This window comes from Schistocerca piceifrons, chromosome X, assembly GCF_021461385.2.
Source record: "Schistocerca piceifrons isolate TAMUIC-IGC-003096 chromosome X, iqSchPice1.1, whole genome shotgun sequence".
Taxonomy (NCBI): Eukaryota; Metazoa; Arthropoda; class Insecta; order Orthoptera; family Acrididae; genus Schistocerca; species Schistocerca piceifrons.
The window spans coordinates 439,901,879-439,924,224 of record NC_060149.1 but is presented as its reverse complement, the minus strand read 5'-3'; the positions used below and the strand labels follow the sequence as shown (position 1 = coordinate 439,924,224).

The window sequence follows — 22,346 nt, the reverse complement described above, 5'->3', positions numbered from 1 at the left end:
GCGATGCTGAGGGAGTCAGATTAGGAAAGGTGACATTTGAAGTAGCAGATGAGTTTTGCTATTTGAGCAATATAATTACTAATGAGGGAGGAAGCAGAGAGAATATAAATTACAGACTGGAAATGACAAGAAATGTGTTTCTGAAGAAGAGAAATTTGTTAACATCAAATAAAGATTCAAGTGTTAGGACGTTGTCTCGAAGGTATTTGTCTGGAGTGTGGCCTTATTTGGAAGTGAAACGTGGACAATAAAAATTTTGGCAAGAAGCTAAAAGAAGCTTTTGAAATGTGATGGTACAGAGAAATGCTGAAGATCAGATGGGTATATCATGTAACCAATCAGAAGGTACTGAATAGAACTTAGTTAGTTACATATGCCATAGATCATTTGAACGATTCTTTTAACTAAATGAAGTGGAATGACTCAGTTTACAGGATATGTGCACATGATTAGCGTTAACATTAATGAACACATTATTTTTTTTAGTCTTACTCTTGAAACTACACTTAAAAGTTTTTTTTTAACTGGCTATCAGTTTTTAAGTAGAAATTCATCAATGAAATAGAAGACCTTGTCCAGGAGAAGTGATTTTAAGTTTGATTTAAAATTTACTTAACTACCTGTCAGGCATTTAGAGATTTTCTATTATCATTCGGAAAAATGATCAAAAATTTTTGTTGCTGCATACTAAACTTCTTTCTGAGCCACTGACAGCTTTAATAATGGGTAATAAATGTTCTTTTCAAATTATGGTGGATTATTTATGACGAATTTCATTAGCAAATATATGCACTGTGACGGCACAGTTAAAATTCCTAGTTCCTGAAGAGGCACATAAATGACGTCTGTGGGTGAACACCATATATTATTCTTACTGCTCATTTTTGTGTAATCGACACTTTCTTTCTGGGTGGTGAGTTAACCCAGAAAATAACTCCACAAGGCATTACTGGGTGGAAATATGCAATATATTGAAGAAGGTTGATTCGTCTGTTTCCAAGATAAACAATTATACGAAGAGCAAAAGTAGCTGAATTTAATTGTTTGAAAAGCTCTGTGGTATACTTCTTCCACTTCAAGTTTTCTTTAATATGTACACCCAAAATCTGGAGCATTCTACGCTATTTAGTGACTCCTCCTCATGTGCTACATCAAATGTTGAAATGACTGATGTGTTTTTTCCAAAATGTAGTGACAGTCCATTTTCTGAGAATCACTTTATAATTGTATGGAAAATATCATTTACCATCTCTTCCGTTGCCTTCTCCCTAATGGGATTTATTATAACACTAATATCTTCTGCAAAACGAAGCAATTCTGTTTATTGGATATTAAGTGGGAGGTCATTCACATATAAATGGAATAGGAGTGCACACAAAATTGAATCCCGTGGGACTCACACTGTGGTTTTTGAATTGGGGAGAAAAGAAATTTGGACCAAAAAAAAAAGAAATTGGTTTCTAGGGCACAGTCTGAGACATCAAGGGATCACCTTTTAGTATTGGAGGGAACTGGGAGAAGGGGGGGGGGGGGCGGGAATTGTAGAGGGAGACCAAGAGATGAATACAGTAAGCAGGCTCAATAGGACGTAGGTTGCAGTAGCTATTCGGAGATGAAAGAGGAAAAGGCTTGCACTGGATAGAGTAACGCGGAGAGCGGCGTCAAGTCATTCTTCGGACTGAAGAACACAACAACAACAACAACAACGCAACAGAAAGAATATAGCAGCCTATCGCTTAACATGTAATATTCACTCTCTGGAAGAGATGCGTACAGCGTAAATGGGCCCTCACCAGAACACGGACATTGTACGTAGAAGCGATGATTATGTTACGTTATCTATTTTTCACCGTAAGTAATTGAAAATCGGAACGTTTATATCTCGGAAATACAGACGAAAGCACACTTTTTGCCAGCGTGACACGTGATATTCAGAGGACGAAAGCAGGTAGTTGCATTTAGAGCTTCATCATTATTCCAAAATCTGGTAATTTGGTGGAGAACACGGTAATAATGCCATTGCTGTATCTTGTGGCATATGTCTCCTATAATGTTCTATGTTCCTATCTGTTGGTGTTTCACAATGAATGTCGCTTGTTTCAGTCCTAGAGCTCGTACCTTTTATTACGAAACATTGCATGGTTCATTCATTCACTACGATAGTTTAAAACGACCCTCGCAGTTATTAGTCTCGTCTACTGCGTCTTAATCATGCTTTAGGGGAAACTGAGCGGAAACATAATGTAGCACAAAGGCTATACAAACGCTGTCGGACGTCAATAACTTTACAGACAGTTTGTGAGATGTTACCCATGGTACACTCTGCGCAGATTAATATCAACAAACGTTTTAATGGGCATCCCGTATCAGTACTCACACGCACTAATCGCCAAGTGCATAGCCCTGTTCTTGTGCGCTTTTATCGATTGCAGGGCTTTATATAAAGACGCGGGGGTTGAACGAACGGTCAGTCTAGCCGAGGTGTTACTGGCATGACGGGAGGCAGCAGCTCGCAATGTTCAGGAAAAAATGGAAGGTTACCTCTCACAGTAAGTGCTTGTGTTGTCGACAACAGTAGTGTTGCATGGCTCTTCGCTTTGGTGGTGTGACTAGCTCTGTATCAGTTTGGAGCTACCACGTATGAATTCTGCTGTTTATTGTTGTGCTGCATATCTAACAGAAATTAAACAACACCCAGTGCCCACGAGAACAGCTTACGTCGATAAACTTGATACTTTGCCGTGCATCGTTTCATTGCTAGGGAAATTGACTATCGAGACGACGTCCACCTGACAAACATGAACGATAGAATTTAATTAATGAAATGTTAGTTACATCAAGCAAAACACCTTTTTGCTGTTTCATGCAAATTTATTCTCATGCATATCTAGATCTAGAATTAGATTCCGGGTGAAAGTACAGCAAAAATTGAATTTATTAGCGTTTTACCGTCATCGCAGGTTAATCTGATTGCATTCTCAAAAATTATCCATTGCTGCTAGAGAAATATTATTTTATTTCTAGAAGTTCTGTCTTATTGTCACCTGTTCACACTTCAACATTTTCACTGTAGCGTCATAAACAGCACTTTTTATGGTACAGCGTTCACTGTTGAAAGCTGTCACTGGATGAGACGGATAAATACCGTTAAAATAACGTGGCAACTGTGGTTATCATTTTGTAGCTGTTTTTTTTTATGCAGATAGTAACAGTAAGAACTGTGTTGAAAAGTAAGAATACACATTGTAGCCGCAAAATGAGTTTATTTTTCTTTTTTGTTGTCTGTATATAAGCGTGTAAACAGGTAGAGATGCGCACGTGCTCGAGACGTATTTTTATAAGTTTAGTGTATACATGATGTTCCGAAATTCCCGTTACAAACCTTTAGGATTGTAGAGGGGAGTGAGTACATAATATTTTGAATAGGAACTCACGTCCAGAAACGTACCGTTTCCGCTCTACGACGGCTTCATTTCAGATGTTTAACTAATCCACGTGCGCTTGAGGGATTAAATGAGGGAATGACACAATACAATTATTACATAACAATTCGAAAGGAAACACAATGAAACACTCATTTATCACTTAAGCACACTTGTTTGCATTAACACTTAAACACTGTCTGTTTACATTATTCCAAAACAGAAAAGAATCAAGCATACTTTACGTACAGAACGTAATGTTTAAGTGTTAATGCAAACAATTGTGCTTCAGTGATAAATGGATGTTTCGTTATGTTTTCTTTCGAATTGTTATCTAAAAATTTTACTGCATCACGCCTAATTCAGTTCCTCAAGCAGAAGCGGATGAGTTAAACATTTGAATTGAAACCGTCGTAGAACAGAAACAGTACGTTTCTGGACGTGTTCCTATCAAGATATTATGCACTTACTCCCCTCGACGAGTCCTAGAAATTTGTAACGGGGATTTCCGAACACCCTGTATGTACGTGTGTGTGTGTGTGTGTGTGTGTGTGTGTGTGTGTGAGAGAGAGAGAGAGAGAGAGAGAGAGTGGGTGGACAGAGGCATATACTCTCGTTTCTTGCATTAGTAACACCTGACATATCTGCTGTAGCTTCAGGTAAGGCTTTCATTTTCCCAATACTAACTGTTACATACTGTTGTGTTACGCATTTAGGTAAAGAGTGACGTTTCTCCAAAGCTTTTTTCCAGTTCCTATGGATATGATTTCACCTCACTCAGGATAAATTCGCTTCCATTACTTCGACGGCTGATTTATTTTGGAATTAATGTCGGCTGTGGAACCGCTCCGAATGGTAGTTTTCTTAATTTGATGCCACCTGCATTTCATTTATCGCATGGATACGAGCAACTAATGCTAAAAATGTAAATAGATTCCTCATTCTCTAATCGCTTGTTTTATGTCTTAGGCCTCTGTGTATCGCCGCTCCTTCTACTACAAAACCCACCAAGCGAGCTGGTGCGCTGGTTGAGACATTGGATTGGCGTGGTGGAGAGCGGGACTCAAATCCCCTTCAAGCCATCCAGTGCTTCCATAAATCGCTTAAGACAAATGCCAGGATGATACTCTTGAAAAGAACATGATCGATTTCCTTCGCCGTCCTTGTGCATACCGAGCATGAACCCCATCTCTAATTATGTCGTTGTCAACGGGATGTTAAATCTTTTTATGATATATCCTCTGACTGACATCAAATTAAACATTTCTGTTCCATTGTTGTGTGTGGTTTGGTGGCTGTGCGTGTAAGGCAAACCACATTTCCTAAGATCTGGGGTTCGAGTCCAGTTTGGTCTTAGAATTCTTTTTCTGGTGACGTTTTGACAATGTTTTGTGTGTGTTAAAAAAATCGAGTTGCATAATGAGTGGATGATGCAGTTTTCAGATCACTGGAAGGCAGGGACACACAATCTTCAATAGAACCATCTGCAGTAAAGCACTGTCGAGTACCGCGACCGTTCTGAGTGATGATAGCTTTCACTTCCTTTCTCGACGTAACTAAGCCACTATAGTTTTCACTTCCTTTCTCGACGTAACTAAGCCACGGAACTAAGACTTGCTAATACCGCGTCTCGATTTCGTGTCTCCGTTCGGCTATTAATTTCTAGTTCTATTCGACTATCTCGGAACCAAGTCCAAGGGCAGGTTGCTTGTCTAACGGCTTCCAGGGCCAGAAAAAAACTTGGTTTGTATACTTCGCGTAATTATTGAACGAATTTAAAAATTTAAAATGTTGTCACAATCTACTCATTAAAAGGTGTAAACTTACGTAAAACGTTTAAAGCAATTAGACAAGTATTAAAGATGTTTGTCTTGAGGCAGCGTAAGTGGCCGTGCGGAAATACTAAGATTATACTCATTTAGTATTTGAGAATGAGAACACTTAGCGGCTTCCATCGAACTTTACACTTAATTCCACTTCCTTACGAAACTTTTTATCCCTGACACCCCCCACAAAATCATGAAAGGAAAAAAGTTTATCGCTAACTACATTTTTACTGTTCATGCAGTCAAACTTCAGCTCCAGGCATGACGTTTTAATTTGTTACTTCTTTGCTTCAGAATCTATTCGCAACACATTTTGCAGGCAGTATCGACATAAGACTGTTACTTGCAAAATTATGTCATTGCTCGAGACATTGTTCAGGAGACCAAACGCTATAAACATTCAGATGCATGAAACACGTGCTTTGGCTTAAAATGGAGCGGAGAATACCCAGGCTATATACATCAAGTGGCTTATAGTGAGACAACTTAGCAACTTCCAATAAATTGTAAGTATAATTTTAAATCTTTTCTATACATTTTTTCGCTTACGTACTTAACGTCAAATATTTAACACATTAATTAATTTGCAAAGTAATCAGACGTTTGAAGCTGTTTTGTACATGGGAGTCCGATACTTTTAGAATCGCGGGTTTACCGGTTGTAATGACAGTTGATTAGGATTTTTCAGAAAATTCTGAACGCATATGATAGCACTTTACACGAGTTATAGCGAAAGCGCAGTGTATGGACGTCTCGGAGCGTATCATTTAGACAGCCCCCACTCCAAGATTTTTTGTTTTTCAGCTATAAGAATCGTTATACGTATATGACAGTGTCTTACAATCAGAGAGCAAAAATACTCCCAGTTACAAGTCAGGACGATGTGTTCCACTTGTCCATGTTAAACAAACGCGAAGCTATAATGACCTGAAAAACTGATATTTGTTTTTGACAAAATATTCTTCTGTAGCCCTTAATGTTATTTGGCACTTGATAATCTGAAACTGTATTAAAAAATGTGACCATGCGCTGAACATCTCACTTATTCTTCGAAAACTATCATTAAATTGTTACGAAATGCCGAATACACGTTTAGGACATTATATTGTCAATATCTGCAACCATTCTTCCTCAGCTGCTACTTAAAATCTTTTTTCTCTTGAAGATAAGAATTACTGCTTCTCGTCGTTTGCAAATGAATTTTTTAATTATTTTTAACCAAACATGTTCCACGTTATTGTATTAAATGTCTTCAGTGGTCTACAAAGACCGTTGATTGAATACGCCTAAGCTCGTCAAATGAAAAATATTTGGTTAAAAACTATACTAAAAATTAGTTGCAAAGGAGGAGTTATAATTGTTATTTTCTACAAGATAAACAGCACTTTTAGAACCATTTTATTTCGGCCACCTCGTGTTTACTAGACAGATCTATAACCCATCTACTACATATGAGCTGACTTTTTTATGTGGACTTTTAGCTGGACGATATAATTTGGCTTTACTCTCGTGATTTCACCGTAGCACGGACGTTGAACTCCCAATGTCTACACTCACTTTCGCACTCTGCAAGCAACGGGCGATCGATAGCTGCGCCACTGCCCCTAGCACGCTCCACCTTTTTCGAACTGCTCTAAGAGTCTAGAAGGCCAAGATAGGCGTTTTAAGTTCCATACTCTCTGCACGATCACAACAATTATCTCCTTTCACCGTTGTGCCACTGTGCCATAGAGCATATGTCATTCTGAACGGAGAGAAGTCCTCAGACGTAAAAGTCTCACTGGAGTATTATAGGGCCATTCCTTTTTACAGTATACATAAATGACCTGGTAGATAAAGTCGGAGGTTCCATGAGCTTTTGCAGACAATGCTGCTGTATACAAAGAAGTCGCGACTCTATAAAATTGTAGTGAAATGCAGGAAGACCCACAGAAGATCAACGATTCGTGCAGGGAGTGGCAATTGACTTTCAACATAAACAAATATAACGTATTGCGAATACATAGACAGAAATACCCTTTAATGTACGATTACAAGATTTCAGAAGTGACTGGAAGTAGTCGCATCCTTAAAATATGTATGAGTATGCGTACGAAGCGATTTGAACTAGAACGACCATATAAAAATAATCGCGAGTAAGGCATGTGCCAGACATATTCATTGGTAGGATCATAAGGAAATGTAGTTCATCGACAAAGGAAGTAGCTTACAAAACATTCGTTCGACCAATCCTTGAATATTGCTTATCAGCATGGGATCCGTATCAGATGGAACTAATGGGATAGAGAAGAGCAGCACGTTTCGTAACAGATTCATTTAGTAAACGCGAAAGCGTCACTGAGATACTCAGCCAACTCCAGTGGCAGACGCTGCAGGAGAGGCATTCTTCATCTAAGTTAAGGCCAACTGTTAAAGTAACGAGAATGTACATTCCTCGAAGAGTCAACCAATATATTGATTCATCCTATGCATGTCTCGTGAAAAGACCATTAAGATAAAATTAGAGAGATTCGAGCTCACACGGAGGCTTAGTAGTAATCAAAAATCAAATGGCTCTGAGCACTATGGGACTTAACATCTATGGTCATCAGTCCCCTAGAACTTAGAACTACTTAAACCTAACTAACCCAAGGACAGCACACAACACCCAGCCATCACGAGGCAGAGAAAATCCCTGACCCCGCCGGGAATCGAACCCGGGAACCCGTGCGTGGGAAGCGAGAACGTTACCGCACGACCACGAGATGCGGGCTTAGTAGTAATCGCTCTTGCCCCGAACCATTCGCAAATGGAACAGAAAAGACGGAAATGACAGTGTGCACAAAGTACACTCCGCCAGGCATCGTAAGGTGGCTTGTGAAGTACAGATGTAGATGTAGATGTGACGCACTGTTTGTACCAATTGTCTCCCATGATCAGCATTTCTTTATAAGCGTAAATGTATCAGATTTTTTAAAAAAATTAGATGTTAAAATCGAACTGTTCGTTTTATTATACGTAAAGCAGTAAATACCATGCGCTTTCGAAATAATCTTAGCCTGATTACTAACTTTATTTACTTTTATCGTACACATGAAAGTGTGTTGTGTAACTAACAGATATTAATGGACAACAGGAAAATAAATCAATAAATGTCCATGTGAGCAACGGTGACAGCACGTAGCACATTTAGTCGATATTAAATTTCAGTCTCATGTATTAGCCTATGTAATGAGAGAGGTCAAACGGGATATGTTTCGTTTCAGAGGGCTCGTTTTCGAACGTAGATCCCTGGAATCTCGCAAAAACAATTGTTGAGCATTTCCGTGACACTCTCACGGTGACTAAACGAAGGGTGCAGTTCTTCTTTTTTGTGTCATCTATTATTACAACTTAGTAAGGGTACGAGACTGTCCAACTACTCAAGAATTGATCGATCGAGGAATTCACATGCGGTCTCTTTAGGTCGTGAATTATAGTTCCTAGGGATTCTTCAAATAAAACTAAGTCTGACAACTGCCATCACCCCTTGCCAGAATGCATATGTGTTCGTTCTACTTTACATCGCTTCGCACGTATACTCCTGTATATTTCACGATGGTGAATTATTCCAGTAACTAGACAAAGGAGATCACATATTTTTGGCTAGTTATTCTCTTAATCTCACATTTGTGTTATGAGATAGATAATACGAGAGTAGCTGTAAATAACGGCAAAATATAGTGACGAAGTATTTTCGCGGAACAAAATTACATTTATAGATAAAGTAATTTGTTAAACTCGCCAAACAAACTCACAATGACATCATTTCGTAGCAGATGGCGAGCTATACAGTAATGCGAAGAAGGTTCTATAGAACTTAACTTTCTAGAAAGTAGGGTAATAATCACAACTGACATAAACTGAACAGTGGTAATGTTATACATTCTAAGTGCTAAATCTCACAACCATCAGGAGAATCAATAAACACTGTATCTCTTTTTGTACATAACTTATCTCTATCCAAAAATAATAGAGATGGCATTCTGATTCCACGGAATTACGCTGCTCACCTCATCAGTGGAAAAATAATGACACAAATTAGAAAATAAATTACGCATTAATAATGTTCTAGGTGTCACACCAGAGAACTTATAATACAAGTACAGAAATATAGCAGTAATGTTTTAACTATCAGAACTGAAGTCAACAAAAACCGTGTCTGATACCGTTCAAATTTTTACAGGAGACTAGTAAAATTAAGGTAAGCAAAAAATCTTTTAGTATTGAGTTCTTTTTCTTATAGAATACCATTTGTGGGACCGGATGCAAAGTTTACCGTAGAACTCGCTCTACTCTTGAGGTAGATATGGTAACATCTGCAATAGGTCTTTCTGTTTTGCAGCATAAACATGGGTGGTCTTTCAGATGAAGTACGAGATGGCATACATCAACCATGGCATTCCCTTCTCTTTTGGATACATGGATATTCTTTCATTCTGGATGAGTGTGAGATACTTCGATAATACTGCTTTTTGCTTTTTATGCTATTTCTGAAACCCAAATTATCTCCTTTCATTGTAAAGATGTTTAATTGATACAAACAAAAGCTTACATGCACACTACTTAACACACAAAGTGCGCATCAATTAAACGGAGGAGACCTCGACAAATGACACTTGTTACTCCTGAGGGAAGCATTGCTTGGCAGAAAGACCATGCACCATGTAGTAATGAATCTTTGAAACATTTTCTCTATGATTTGACAGTTGGAACAGATATAGGGACATTCAACAGAGTACTGAGAATACAGCTTCACTGAAAATACGTTTTGTGAAAAAAATAGCATGAAGGACGTTTGAAATTTCCACTCTTGAGTTGTTTTTAAGCCTAATTTCGTTGCAATAATTATTACTTAAAATATGTTTGAATTTTACAGACATGAGTAAAAATGCTCACTGATGATGGCCCAAACGATACTGAAACATGTTCGAGCAGTGAGAAGAACAGTTGTTTGTATACTAGGAGGCTTGAATTCCCGTTATTCAAATGGCTCTGAGCACTATGGGACTTAACATCTATGGTCATCAGTCCCCTAGAACTTAGAACTACTTAAACCTAACTAACCTAAGGACATCACACACATCCATGCCCGAGGCAGGATTCGACCCTGCGACCGTAGCGGTCACGTGGTTCCAGACTGAAGCGCCTAGAACCGCACGGCCACACCGGCCGGCGAATTCCCGTTATTGATACATATTTTTGTTAGGAAGTCTTCATTCTCGTAACATACGTGCTCGGTTATTCTGTATTAATGTATTCTACTAGCTAGAGATTGTGAAAAAATTTATAGAAGATTTTTGGACGTCAAGGAGCGTGGCATCAACTTGAGATCACTGTTTACTGTCTTCTGGATCTCAAGAACGAATGCAGAAAGTTGCGTATCACACGATCGGGTCTTGCCAGAAAAATCACCACACACAAGCACAAAATACGTCCCATCACCCTACCATACATGGACGTCAGTGAGATAGGCCCATAAACCTGAAAATCATCTTAGAGATTTGAATATTCTGCTCCTTTGCCCAGTCACATGGCATGAAACCCGGAGTCGTTGCAGTGACTTATGATACACTGTTGCAGGAAGTGGGACTATATCTCCCGCATAGTTGACGTACACTATCTGAATACTTGATGTCATGCTCCTTGACGTCAAAAAATCTTCTATAATTTTTTTCACAGTCTCTAGCTAGTAGAATACATTAACACAGAATAACCGAGCACGTATGTTACGAGAATGAAGACTTCCTATCAAAAATATACATCAATCACGGGAATTTAAGCCTTCTAGTATGCAAACAACTGTTCTTTTTAATGCTCGAACATGTTTCAGTATCTTTGTGCCATCATCAGAGGGCATTTTTATTCAGGTCTGTAAAATGAAACGTATTTTAAGTAATAATTATTGCAACGAAATTAGGCCTAAAAACAATTGAGGAGTGGAAATGTCAAACGTCCATTATGCAATTTTTTTCACAAAACACATTTTCATTGCAGTATCCGAACACTCCAAGTAATGCAGAAATGACCACTAGATGTCACGAGATGTGGACCTGTAAGTCTAAAAAGCAGTCAGGGGCCATTTGTTGTCAGCAGAGAAGCAGTAACACCAGAATGGATCGGTCAGGAGAGCTCAATGACTTCGAACGTGGGCTAGTCATTTGACGTCACCTAAGTAACAGATCCATCAGGGATATTTTAACCCTCCTAAAGCTGGTGATGTGACTGTGAAGTGGATGCGCGAAAGAGCAACCGTAGCTAAACCAAGACCAGCCGGACCTCATGTACAAACGGACAGGCAACGTCGAGTATTGCGGTGGGTGGTTATAACAAGTTGTATGAAATCACCAAAAGGAATCACTCGTGAGTTCCAAAGTGCTACCAGCAACCCAGCTAGAACAGTGACTGTGTGTAGGCAGTTAAAAAGAATGAGGTACATTGGTCGATCAACAGATAAACTACACATTTCTGCACTCGCCACTCGACAGTGGATGACTGGAAGCGAGTGATTTTGAGTGATAAATCACGCTGTACCATGTGGCAATCCGATGGAACAGTTTGGGCTTGGTGGATTCCTTGAGAACGTTACCTGCCATTATCTGCAATGCCAACAGTGAACTACAGACGAAGAGCTCTTGCGGTATGGAGATCCTTTTTGTGGTTAGGGTGTAGTCCCATTATTGCAGTTAAGAAAACGCTAAATGTGGAAATATATGAACGCAATTGACAACATTGTGTAGGCGTACAGTAAAGGAACAGTTTGGACACGAAGAGTGATTGTATCAGCATGACAATACGCCTTATCATAAGGCAGAATTTGTAAGGCAATTGTTTGTGGTCAACAAAAATCCTGAGACAGACTGGTCTGCCCAGAGTCCAGACCTGAACCCTATGGAACGCCTTTGGGATGAGTTAGACGCCTATTTCTCTCCAGACCCTATTGACTAACATTGTTACCTTCTCAGGTTTCGATTTTGAGAAAGAATGGGCTGCCATTCCTCCCATTCCTCCCTAGATATTCAGACACCTCATTGTAAGTGTCCCCAACAGAGTTCAAGCCGTCATAAACGGCGAAGGGTGGATATACCACACATCAATGTGCAACAATAGGTGTCCCGATACTATTGATCAGATAGTGTAGAATTTAACAGGAATACCGTCAGATACATTGGCCTTTATCGAGCTACTTGAACTAATTTTCATTTCCGGGCTCGCATGTATCCATATCTGAGATTTTAACGTCTGTGTGACAGTCGAATTCTGAACTTCGTTATGGCCTTCTTCGATTTAGTATTATAGCTTTCATTTGATCATCTTCAGTTCCAGTGCAGTCTTGGTCAATGTCAACCTGTGCAGACGATTTTGTTCCATCGACTAATTTTACGTGATACCAAGACGTTTGAGATTTTTTTTTTGACAGGCAGACAGAAATGCATATCGTATAGTTTTCCTTTCGCTCGTTCCGTTACTGTTTCGGGGAAATGGATCGACATACTGTTCACTGTCTAGCACACACACCAGTTGTTGGAGTCGCACCTGCTACAGCGACAAGATTCATACAGTTTTAGTTAAAGCGTCGTCGGTTGTAGAGGAAGACAGTCATCGCCACGGACTTCGCTCACCTACAGATGTGTTTTGTCGTGTAAAGGTGTCGCGCTTGTCTGTCCCTTCTGTCGCTCACGAAGGACGCGACGATCTTGCTTTATGCACGCTATATAGCTCGCGGCAGTGACCTACATTATTTGTTTCACTTTATTTTGGACACTTCTGTTAATCAATATCACGTGAAGGCAAAATATTGTTGCGGTTCGACGAGAACCACTACGGCAATGTGTTCGTCGTACATCTTACTCCTGCTGCAACGTCGATGTGAAGATAGGACGTATAATGTCGTGAAAGAAAATTCACCTATTATCGAGACAAAGGACGTACAGGGGGTCTGGGTGTAAGTGGAGACACATTCCAATAGTGCGTGAACGTTTCCAGCGGAGCACATAGACGAATACCAACGGTCAAGTGGAACTATCAATATCAGCGTTGAATAAAATTAAACGGAAGGCAACTGCCCATCCAGTCCAGATAATGACTGCTGTAAGAGACTTGGAGGTATTAGTTTAAGATACAAAGAAGAGCAATCACAGAGGAGACTAATGACACCCTGTTACTGTACTCATCTGCTGAGGCTGTAGCAACAAAGTGTCAAGAGTTTAAAGCGCTCCTAAAAGGCATTGATCTTCCACAAAACTAGATATCGAAATGAGACTAAAACTTGAAATCGATATCAGTGAGGTTTTGTGGTTATCCCTAAGCGTTTATCGAAAGGATGTGCTGTTGGGAAATACAGGTAGTGTAGGGGAAAGAAGGTAAAATGACGAAGTTGGGAAAAGTGGCCACTCTTTATCTGATGTCTTCAACTGTGCTGCTTCCTGCCGAGAAATGGCCAATCTAGGTGTAATCGACACATTTATTGTCGTCAGTGACGTTGACAAAGGTAGCTTGCTCCGTTGTCTCTCTGTGAAAACGTTTAGGTTTTCCGATCGTTTGATGAAAGTAAGTCACTCATATTACTTTACTTGTTTCATTTTTATGTAGAGCAATCGGTTTTTGCGTTATCGCGGCTCACTCAATGTCTTTTGACTTCCAAATGTAAGTCACTGTCGTTTCCTTCTGTTGTATTGTTTCTCGTATGAACCACTGATACAGACATGGCGTCTGATCGGAAAAACTGGCCACGCTATACGTCGGGAAAAGTGCCCAAGATGGCCACTTTTCCCGACGATTGGCCACTATTCGCGACAGTTCATCTTCAATGTGTTTATCCCAGTGAGAATTAGCTAATTCCATATTTTGTGCCTCGTATAACAATTGAAATTAAAGCATTACAAATCGTTTTACATACAAAAGCAATATCTGTTAGTCTGCACTGCTGAAAGGGTTTGTAAGACAGTTTCTCAAGCATGAGATCGAAAAGTAGTAGTACGAAATTTTTATATAATTTGGGATCGTCTTCTTCTTCCATATAATTTATTTGATGTCCTCGTTACTTCTCTTTCCTCTTTCTAACAAACAATCTTGTCATCACTAATTCTGTAACTATTCCTGCCATTGTCAAAAATTATTCTCCGCTTAACTTCACTAACCCTCCCAGAATCACCGGTTTAGTTACCCTCGTTTATTCCCCGGTTAGGCATTATTATGTATTTGTACAGCGCGTTTTCCGCGCACTTAACGAGAACTGAACTTACGCGGCTGCTCAGCGGGAACTGTATAACTGGCCCTTAATAGTGTAGCGATCTGGCAAACATTTTCTGTCAAAATTTCATTTTCTTGGATACGCCGAGAAGATAATATGTAATCTTACTTATTTTTTATTTCTGTTAGCCGTTTATTCCCACTCTAGCAGTCTGAATCCATGGATTTCACTAATAATTGTAACAACGCTGATCATTCGCACACCCAATCAACCACATGAACAAACAGCGATTGGCATCCACCCGTTCGGGTTTATTCAGCTCAGCTGGTATAGGCCCGTCCCCTTTTGTCTGTGGGAAAGTTTTTTGTTTCTAGATGCGACGGGAATTCCCCTGGCAGAGACAGCACGTACATTATGCACACATTCAAAAATCAGCTGATGAAGAAATCAACTTAGAATGTGTTCAAAAATGTTCAGAAACCAACAGGGATGTGTTTCAAAATCATATGAATAATCGACAGGCCAACGTGCGCTAGATGCTAGGCGCTTTGTGAAATTATTCAGTAATATGAACTTGGTGGCGCCCCCTGAATTTGCTGCCCGGGGCAGGTACCCCGGAGCCCCCCCCCCCCCCCCCCCCTGTTGGCATTAGCATTCAGTATTGCGGTTGCGGTGCCATGGTAGACGAAATGTAGGTGTCGAAGATCATTGTCCCTTCGCGATCTCGCACTCAAGGGGCTCCTTGTCAGTGTTTATGGCGTGGTATCTCCTGAACTATGTGTCGCAAAGTGATATAATTTTGCAGGTACATTCAGTTGTATATGCGGATACCGTCAGCAAAACATGTCGCAAATTCAGTTAGTGATTAAGAAGTAATAAATTAAAACGTCATGGCTGATGCAGCAGTTTTATTACATGAATGGCGAAAATGTAGTTAGGGATAAACTTTTCCCTTTCTCGTATTTTTTGGAGGGGAGTGTCAGCAATAAAAAGTCTTCTGAAGGTTTTTAATTACATGTAAAGTTTATTGCGAGTCAGTAAGTGCTTTCATTCTCAAATATTGGACGAATATAGTCCGATTCATTGAGCTGCTCATCAATCATTGTTGTGAGAGCGCTGTTTTCCCATACAAGAGCGTAACATTCACCAGCAAAATTCACAAGAGCGAGTGCACCGGAGCGTAGATTATTGGCGTCTGCAGCCCAAATGCTTTCGGCAATCTTGAGCCAAGTTTCTTAGATAAGATCCAAAGTGGTTTCTAGATGTATTGGATTGTAGTTGTCCATTGCTTTTGTAACGGTCTCCAATATATCAAAAGTGTGTCTGTTAATGTGGTTGTAGAATTTTCGGTGCAAATGGTTCAAATGGCTCTGAGCACTATGGGACTTAACTGCTGTGGTCATCAGTCCCCTACAGCTTAGAACTACTTAAAACCAACTAACCTAAGGACATCACACAGCTTAGAACTACTTAAACCTAACTAACCTAAGGACATCACACACATCCATGCCCGAGGCAGGATTCGAACCTGCGACCGTAGCGGTCACGCGGCTCCAGACTGTAGCGCCTAGAACCGCACGGCCAATCCGGCCGGCTCGTATTTTCGGTTTTGACTGATAAGGTTGTTGACACGTGTTGCAGGGATGTGGAACCGTCCGCAGTCAGCCAACTCCCGCCAAGAGGCGGACATGGTGAACAAGGCGCGGCGACAGTTGTCGGCCGCAAAGGACCCCGTGGACAAGCTGCGCCTACTCTGCCTCTCCAGGGGCACCACGGGAATCCTCGGCCTCGGCAGGTACAGCGCTGTGGCCTCTTGCTCTTCTCTTTCATGTGCCGTCCTTTCCATATTTTACTCATTCCTCACTTTTCCATCATCGTCTTCATTTTACATCCTTCATATTGGCTTTCTCTTAATAGACAATCACCGTCTGGGTCACAACTTTTTATATACTGACAGTCTGTTACAATCATGCTGCAGATCATCTTCATGTCTAGGTTGGAACAAAAAGGTAATAACAATAATTGTATTACAGAAGTGTGATATTACGAACACTTGTCTCTGGATAGTAGAAACAACAACAGAACATGAACTGACATACATCTGGCGCCGCAAAGCATAATTTGTCAACGTTGTGTGAAACTTACATAAAAAACAAGGATGTGGTGGGAAAAAAATTTCGTACAGTCACGTGACATGTGCGACAGTCATAGTTGTAAAACTTTTTCTCCATATATAACTAAATTTTAAAAAATTAATAAATATTCAGACGTTTAGGAGAGTTAATGTAGTACATTTCAGCGTGAATGACGCCTTACACAGTAACAGATTACAAGCAAACGTTATAATCATACTGACAAGAAACTGTGCATCGTACATTTTCGTTCTTCTACACATATTATGAGAAGCCAGTGCAAAGTTATCGAATTTGTCTGAGGCTTTTAAGATATTGTTTTCGTTTTAATGAATACGAATAAAAATACACTGAGGGCTCTTACTGTAAGGTAAAAATGGGAGAGATAAAAAGAAGGCTAGTTACAAAATAACTGCGTTAATGTAGTGAATTTCAGCGCGAATGATGCGTTACACGGTAAGATAAAAAACAAGTGTTACAGACATACTGACAGCACGCTGTGTATCGTAAATTTTTATAATTGTTTACATATTTTATAAGACAGTGCAAAATCACCGAACATACCTAAAACTTTTCGGATTCGCCTTCTTTTTAATGAATAAGAATAGAAGTAAACTGAGGAGTCTTTCTGTAAACTGAAAAAGGGGGAAGAAATTGGAGATTAGTTTCGAAATAATCACAGAAAAAATGACCCTGGTTACGAAATAACAATTGCTACTTTTAGCAAACAATTAATACAAATTACCAAAGGTGTTAAATGATAATAGTTTGAGAATCGGCCATTATGTAGACGTTAGCAACACAACAGCACTCTACTTTTCAAACTGCTTACCCAGTTCCTTCTTTTGTTTGAGTACGAGGGGTATCATAAAATTTTAATAATCAACTCAAAAAATAAAGATAGGTAATTAATTTTTTGCTCGTTTGGAAGTACACATCCCCAGTCGTGACACACTCTGAAATTCCAGCGGGAAGTTACTGTAAAATGATTCGATTGACGAGAAGCAGAACACGAGCTGACCAATTATATTCGTGGCCACAGCAATATAAAACTGCACAACAACAAGAAAGAGATCGTCCTAGTGAAGCAATTCTCAACTAGAGGTCAGAATAGAGACTTCGATGCGAACCTTGACGAGGCACACTTCGCAGCAGCTTGCAGGTCGCTCAAGATTTTCTTCCCGAGCGTCGCTACCGATAACACCACGAGAAGTGCATGCTTGAACATAAATGCAAAAAATGTTCAAATGTGTGAATTCCTAAGAGACCAAACTGCTTAGGTCATCGGTCCCTAGACTTACACACTACTTAAACTAACTTATGCTGAGAACAACACACAAACCCATGCCCGAGGGAGGACTCGAACCTCCTGAGGGAGGGGCCGCGCAGCCCATGACATGACGCCTCAAACCGCGCGGCCACTCCGCGCGGCGAACATAAATGTAGATGTTAGCCAAGAGTACAGGTTGTGCTCTCGGATTTGACCACGAGCTGCACCTGTGCATAATTCCAAACACGTTACAAGCGACAGTGTGGTAACAGTGTTTTGTTTAGTTGTGAATGCACTATGTTGGAGTTAAGCGAATTCGAACGTGGGCAGATTGTTGGTTCTCGTTTGGTGGATTCTTACGTAACCAAGTTAGCCGAAGTGTTTGCTATTTCAAGGGCCACCGTACCGAAGATTTATACCGCCTAGAGGCTAAGCAGAAAAACATCATCCGCTAAGTCACAAAGCGAATGATAATGTGTCTTGAGTGAGGGTGACAGATAGCCATTGAAGAGATTTGTGACGAAAAATAAGCTGACGACAGCTGCAAAAATCACTGCAGAATTGAACGTCGCCTTCGCGAACCCTGTCAGCACCAAAATAACACGAAGAGAGCTCCATAAACAGGAATTGCATGGCGAGCTGGAATTCCAAAACCACTCATCAGTGATGCGATTGCTTGTAACAGGAAAACGTGGTGCCGAAACCAGAAAACTTGGACTATAGAGCAATGGAAGAAAGTCATTTGGTTGGATGAGTTTTGTTTCACCCTGTTTCCAACTTCTGGCCGGTTTTAGGCCCCAAGAGTGAAACATCGCGGGGGTTCGGTGATGATTTGGGCAGCCATATTGTGGTATTCCATGAGCCCATGGGTACTCTGCAAGGTCGCGTTACTGCCAAGGGTTATGTGACCATTATGGCTGATCAAGTCTATATCATGGTACAATGATTATTCCCTAATGGCGATGCCGTGTTCCAAGGAGACAGGGCCCCTATTCAAACATCGCACATCGTCCAGGACTGGCTTTGTGACAGCGAGAGCAAATTATCACATCTCCCCTAGCCAGTAGATCCCAATATTATTCAGCCATTGTGGTCTGCTTTATAGAGAAGGGTACCTGGTCGCTACCCACCTCCATCATCGTTACCTGAACTTTCCACTATTTCCCAGGAAAAATGGTATAAGATTATATATGAAGATTGTATCTGTTCTTTCGGACATGTCCGAAAGAACAGATACCATCTTCGTGTATATATATATATATATATATATATATATATATATATATATATATATATATATATATAGTGCCCGAACTCTTACGGGAATCGGCAGTAAAGCCGCAAGTAATGAGTATGATGGGCAGAGGCACTATGAATATAGTGCGGGACAATAAGTTACGAATGTGGGTCTCACGGGAGGCATGCCAGAGATAAGTCCCTGCAGTCGCCTCTATAATAAACAAACTGAGTGGAAGGATCAACAAACGAACTTGAACAGATGTCATGTGACGTCCGCAACGACCAAAGACAATGATCAAACAAAAAAAAATTAAAAAAAAATGGATTGAGCATCTGCCACGTAAGCGGGAGATCCCGGGTTCGAGCGCCGGTCGGGGCACACATTTTCAACTGTCCCCGTTGACTTACATCAACGCCTGTATGCAGCTAAGGATGTTCGTTTCATTGGTATAAGATTCCCTCGAAAACCACACTGGACACGTATTTATCTATTCTGAGGCGACTGAAAGCAGTATTGAATACCAACGGTTTTCCTGCACCATATTAGGCGTGGTAGTGTGTTGTGTTTTTCGTGTTTCCCACATTTTTATTCACCCCTGTGGCTCTGGCGGCATTTTCTTTCACTGCCAACAACTAACCCGCGCAACGTGAGTTGCGCCCCGTCGTCGGCAGACCATCATCGCCTGGTAAGGACATGTACTTAAATGCTCCCCGACATAGTCCGTCTGAAAATATTCCGTTTGTCTCTGAATAATAATAAATAAAATCACTGGTTTTGGTCGTGAGATACGCAGGTAGTCGTAAAATTTTAATTATCACCTCAAAAATAAAATTATTTAAATAATTTTTTGTTTGTGTACAGGTAAATGTTCAAATGTGTGTGAATTCCTAGGGGACCAAACTGGTGAGGTCATTGGTCCCTAGACTTACACACTACTTAAACTAACTTATGCTAAGAATAACTCACACACACAAACACAAATGCCCGAGGGAGGACTCGAACCTCCAACTGGAGGTCAATCCGCGCGGCTGCAGGTAAATGTCCGCAGTCCTTGTACACACTGAAATCCCAGCAGCACAATACTGTAGCACTGCGGTAGAAGATCCGCAACAAAATAGCGAAACCCATTTGTGAAGTGGACACAGCTGTAACATTTCCGCTTCTGTCGAAACCGAATTGTCACTCTATACTCCACTTTATCAATTTGCTGCACCATTTATTTTTGGCTCCTCTATCGACATGCTACTACACTATGGCGCGGAGACTTCAGTGTGTGCCAGGACTGCAGACAGGTAGGTTATATGGGGCTGTTCGCGCCAGGGATCTTCAGCTGAGAAGCCTAGCGCATCTGGCCGCGTCACTGGCGTCGTCGTAGTTCCACACCCCCGTTAGTACCTTCCAGAGTCTCCTGCACGTCTCGCAGCGGTTCGCACTGCAAAAGGTGGTTATTCAGGTTTTTGACAGGTAGTGACATTAATTGACTGGACAATGCAACTAACCACCAGACCAGTTTCCCCGCTGCTCATCGAATTCTGGATCGGAGCTAAGAATCGGTGCTATCACCGAGAAAGTAGTGACTAGGACCAGTCTGTCTAATTCCGAAGTACTGAGATCGAGCTGGCGAGGTGCGCCGCTACCAGTCTGTGCACTGACGTAGATGCAAAAAGAGATCTAATCATTTCGTCGACGTCGAGAACATTAGAAGCGCAGCATTAACAAAACTGGACAAATCTGAGCAAGTAGTTGGACAAGGCCATGTGGAAAGGACTGCTACAAGATGCGCCTGAAGTGATTAAGGGAAACCACTAAAAGCCCAAATGAAGATGGAAGAAACGCAGCTTCAAAATAAAGCCCTCAGTCATACAAGTTCTGCTCTCTATAGACCTCAGAAAGAATATGGGAGGCCGTTATGAGTTAAATATGTTAGATATAAGGAGCACACCTAAATATTAGGAAGTTAAAAATGAAACATTGCTTATAACAGGATTTTTTTTGTATCTTGTACGAATTTTGAATTTTGTTCTATTTTTGTCTCTGAGAATGGGCGTATATCTTTATATATGACGAATTTTATGTAACATAACACAAATTTGAGGGCAGTTGTTAAAAAAAATGGTTCAAGTCTTGATGACAGCTTCCACTCTCGCAGGCATACGTTCAATCAGGCTGGCTAACTAACCTAAGGACATCACACACATCCATGCCCGAGGCAGGATTCGAACCTGCGGCCGTAGCAGCAGCGCGGTTCCGGGCCGAAGCGCTTAGAACCGCTCGGTCACAGCGGCCGGCACGTCGTTGTCAACATCTGTTAATGTACGTCTATGCAATTCAATTTTGCATTAGATTACAAAATTGGTTTTTGAAACCAACTATTTGCCACATTTTTCGTTTTCCGTGTTAGATGCAACTCTGTTGACGTTGATGGCTGCCACTGCGGCGTTAACTTCAAGTGTAAAGGAAAAGTCCATACTGAGGCTACAAAACTGCGTGGTGCGCTAGTAATCAGTTGATTTCTTGTTCTCTTGCAGGTTCGTGTATCTATGAATCTCCCATTTACTCTGATTTGCAGCACAGTTTAGAAATATCCAGATAACGTCATTCTTAAATGGATTGTATATTCAACAAATCAACAGTATCGTTTATCCTGATTTCAAACTACTGTTTTCACTCATATTGCTCTATGAGGATTCCATAACGTCGTATCGTACGTCTACATCTGTCATAAAAGTTGCATATTGTCGTCAATATATTCCAACAATGTTGTCTGACAACATTGCGGGCACAAGTATTGCAGTCACATGTATTAAAACATTACCGGCCACTATCACCAGGCACAGTTTGGGGGAATACATTTCAGGGTCAGATGTGTTTACAAGGGGCCACTGCTACAAAATGATCGATCGCGAGCTAGTGGAAGTCAGTGCAGCTACAACTGCTTTTACATCACACAAGGAATCGAGTTAGAAAGACTAAGAGACATAGGGATTTGTGGATGCGTTATTTTTTAAGTACGCAGAATGCTTCGGAGAATTTAACTACTGAATTGATCCTGGATTCACACCTGTTTCAGAATGTTACCAGGATGTATAAACACAGTTTCTAATATCTTGTACAAGCAATTTGTCCGAGAACTGCTAAAATGATACCTATATGAGAGAGCGAATACCAGTTACAACCCGTTTGTCGATCACCTTTTGCTTTTTAGCTACACAAGATCAATGTACCTCTTTAAAGTTCATTATTTA

At 40.6% G+C, this 22,346-nt stretch overlaps 1 protein-coding gene across 2 annotated transcripts in view; it reads left to right on the top strand.

The window, feature by feature from the left end:
* Nucleotides 1-22,346, top strand: part of LOC124722845 (calcyphosin-like protein) — a 329,601-nt gene that overhangs the window by 83,568 nt on the left and 223,687 nt on the right. Inside the window, exons 1-2 of one of the 2 annotated variants that reach the window (XM_047247969.1) lie at nucleotides 2,484-2,549; nucleotides 16,101-16,254. In XM_047247969.1, coding sequence (XP_047103925.1) covers nucleotides 2,516-2,549; nucleotides 16,101-16,254 — 188 coding nt within the window. In that variant the 5' untranslated portion in view covers nucleotides 2,484-2,515. Of the gene's footprint in view, nucleotides 1-2,483; nucleotides 2,550-16,100; nucleotides 16,255-22,346 lie in introns of those variants that run through there. The other variant, XM_047247970.1, reaches the window with a different exon arrangement.